The sequence below is a fragment of the Symphodus melops genome (genome assembly GCF_947650265.1).
Source record: "Symphodus melops genome assembly, contig: scaffold_518, whole genome shotgun sequence".
Lineage (NCBI taxonomy): Eukaryota > Metazoa > Chordata > Actinopteri > Labriformes > Labridae > Symphodus > Symphodus melops.
The window spans coordinates 5,001-7,500 of record NW_027636553.1 but is presented as its reverse complement, the minus strand read 5'-3'; the positions used below and the strand labels follow the sequence as shown (position 1 = coordinate 7,500).

Below are 2,500 nucleotides of genomic sequence, written 5' to 3'. Positions count from 1 at the left end.
CCTGATGAAGCGTGTTTGCTTAGCACACGGACACACGGCGAGGGCGGCATTGAGTCTTTATTGAGCCACAGGTCAGATTTGAACCCGGGCTGCGTCCAGACATGGGGCGACCACACCAACCACGGCGCCACGAGTAGTACCAGCTGATGTTTGTGTGCGGCGTTATTAATCTCCACTTCCTGTTTCTTCAGACACGGATGGATTCGGAAGGCCGCCCTGCTACGAGGAGGCAGTCCTGATGGAAGACCCTCCCCCACCGTACAGCGAGGTCTTGGCTGACCCACGAGCGGGCGTCTACGTGAAGCCAGCCCCGCTCCGAGCTGCAGCGGTGCCGCCTCCTCCCAGAGACCACTTGGATCCTGTTCCAGTTTTCACATCTGAGATCAGCAAAGCTCCCGTGTTCCCCGAGCGAGGTTACTCCTCCCTGATCCGCCTGCCGTCCTCACAGCGCTGGGACTCCCTGGGTCATCTCCTGTCCAACATGGACCTGAACCACAACAGTCTCAGCCCGCCTCGGTCCACTCAGGCTGCAGCCGCTATGGCGACCATGCCCCGCCGAGAGCCCAGGACTCACCACCAAGGGGGACTTGGGCTCCGAGGGGGAATACAAGGACTACCTGGAGGTCTACAGGGATTCCAAGGAAGCATACAAAGGATTCGAGGAGGAATTCAAGGACTCCAAGGGGGGATTCAAGGACTGCAAGGGGGGATACAGGGTTTCTCAGGAGGGTTACAGGGGGTCCATGGACTGAGGGGACTGGAGTCCAGCTGTGGTCTGCCCACAGCCTATCCTCTGCTGGGACGAAGCACTGCAGTCTAAACCCAGACCTACCTCCTTCTGAGAGTCCACCGCCCCGCGGGTGGCGAGGGCCGCGTGGTCTTTAACGGTGGGTGTGGCTTAAAGAGCACAGTGGGTGTGGCTTAAAGAGCACAGTGGGTGTGGCTTAAAGAGCACAGTGGGTGTGGCTTAAAGAGCACAGTGGGATCCCGGAGTCACGGGAGAGGAAGAAAAGACGAGCAACAAGCAGCTGTTTCTCTCTTTATGTCCCTCTCAGCTGGTCTCTTGGTCCCGCCCCCCCGCTCCTCTCTGAGCAACCTATTGTACCCGTCTGCTGTTGCCATGGCAACCTGGGAATTGTTTCTCCTCCTTTAGCTGCTCTTATGTTTTAAGGACTCTGATCACAGCTCGCCTCCTCTCCAGGACTGCCAGCGTCCTCACACGTGATGACCTTCAGCCGGCGTCCTCACACGTGATGACCTTCAGCCGGCGTCCTCACACGTGATGACCTTCAGCCGGCGTCCTCACACGTGATGACCTTCAGCCGGCGTCCTCACACGTGATGACCTTCACCCGGCGTCCTCACACGTGATGACCTTCAGCCGGCGTCCTCACACGTGATGACCTTCAGTGTTCGTCCTCACACGTGATGACCTTCAGTGTTCGTCCTCACACGTGATGACCTTCAGTGTTCGTCCTCACACGTGATGACCTTCAGTGTTCGTCCTCACACGTGATGACCTTCAGAGTTCGTCCTCACACGTGATGACCTTCAGTGTTCGTCCTCACACGTGATGACCTTCAGCGTTCGTCCTCACACGTGATGACCTTCAGCGTTCGTCCTCACACGTGATGACCTTCAGTGTTCGTCCTCACACGTGATGACCTTCAGTGTTCGTCCTCACACGTGATGACCTTCAGCCGGCGTCCTCACACGTGATGACCTTCAGTGTTCGTCCTCACACGTGATGACCTTCAGCCGGCGTCCTCACACGTGATGACCTTCAGTGTTCCTGGACTGAATCTAAATCCGGCCCCCTGGTGGTCAGTCGTGGGACAACGTTTCATGTTTGAATGTTCGGCTTGGAGAGAAATATTTTCTCTAGTGAATAAAAAATATGACATTTTATTTCTTTCTATTGAATCAGTGTTTTTTTTGTCTTCTTCACTTTGAAGCCGTTTATTTATTTGCGTGTTTTTGGTCTTCCTGAGGATGATTCGTTGTCAGCGGCGTCTTCAGGAGTTCTCGGCCCCATGAACAGATCTTTCATTAGGCCCCTCCCCCACCGCCTTGTCTACCTCTGACATCACTACGACCACACCTCCATTAACCCACTCAGCCAGTAAGAGTGCACAGATTTAAAGCTTCTCTGACACAGAACACGCTGACAGGGATTCTGAAGGTCTCAGCTGGTCCTGAGATCAGAGCGACAGGAGGGCGGAGCCTATAATGTGAGCCGACTGGTGGAAACACGTGTTGTTTGACCCTTCGCACAGATCATCTAATATTATTATCACGAGCCTGAGAGCGAGCGCAGACGTCTTCCTCTCATCATTTCTGGCACCGTTACGATGATGTCGGGGACGGGTCAGGGAGCGACGCTCTCCAGCATCAACCTGCTCTAAACCTTCGACTGCACGCTCACGTCGAACATGAGGTCGACCAGCTCGCCATGACGAGAGGCAGGAAGTCTCTTTAATGTCATATTTACAGAGCTTTTA

At 55.0% G+C, this 2,500-nt stretch overlaps 1 protein-coding gene across 1 annotated transcript in view; it reads left to right on the top strand.

Moving 5' to 3' along the window:
* prr7 (proline rich 7 (synaptic)) overlaps positions 1 to 1,322 on the top strand; it is a 4,125-nt gene extending 2,803 nt beyond the window's left edge. The window contains exon 2 of the mRNA XM_079373370.1: positions 192 to 1,322. Coding sequence (XP_079229496.1) covers positions 239 to 820 — 582 coding nt within the window. The 5' untranslated portion in view covers positions 192 to 238 and the 3' untranslated portion in view covers positions 821 to 1,322. The remainder of the gene's footprint in view (positions 1 to 191) is intronic.
* The last annotated feature ends 1,178 nt before the right edge of the window (positions 1,323 to 2,500 follow it).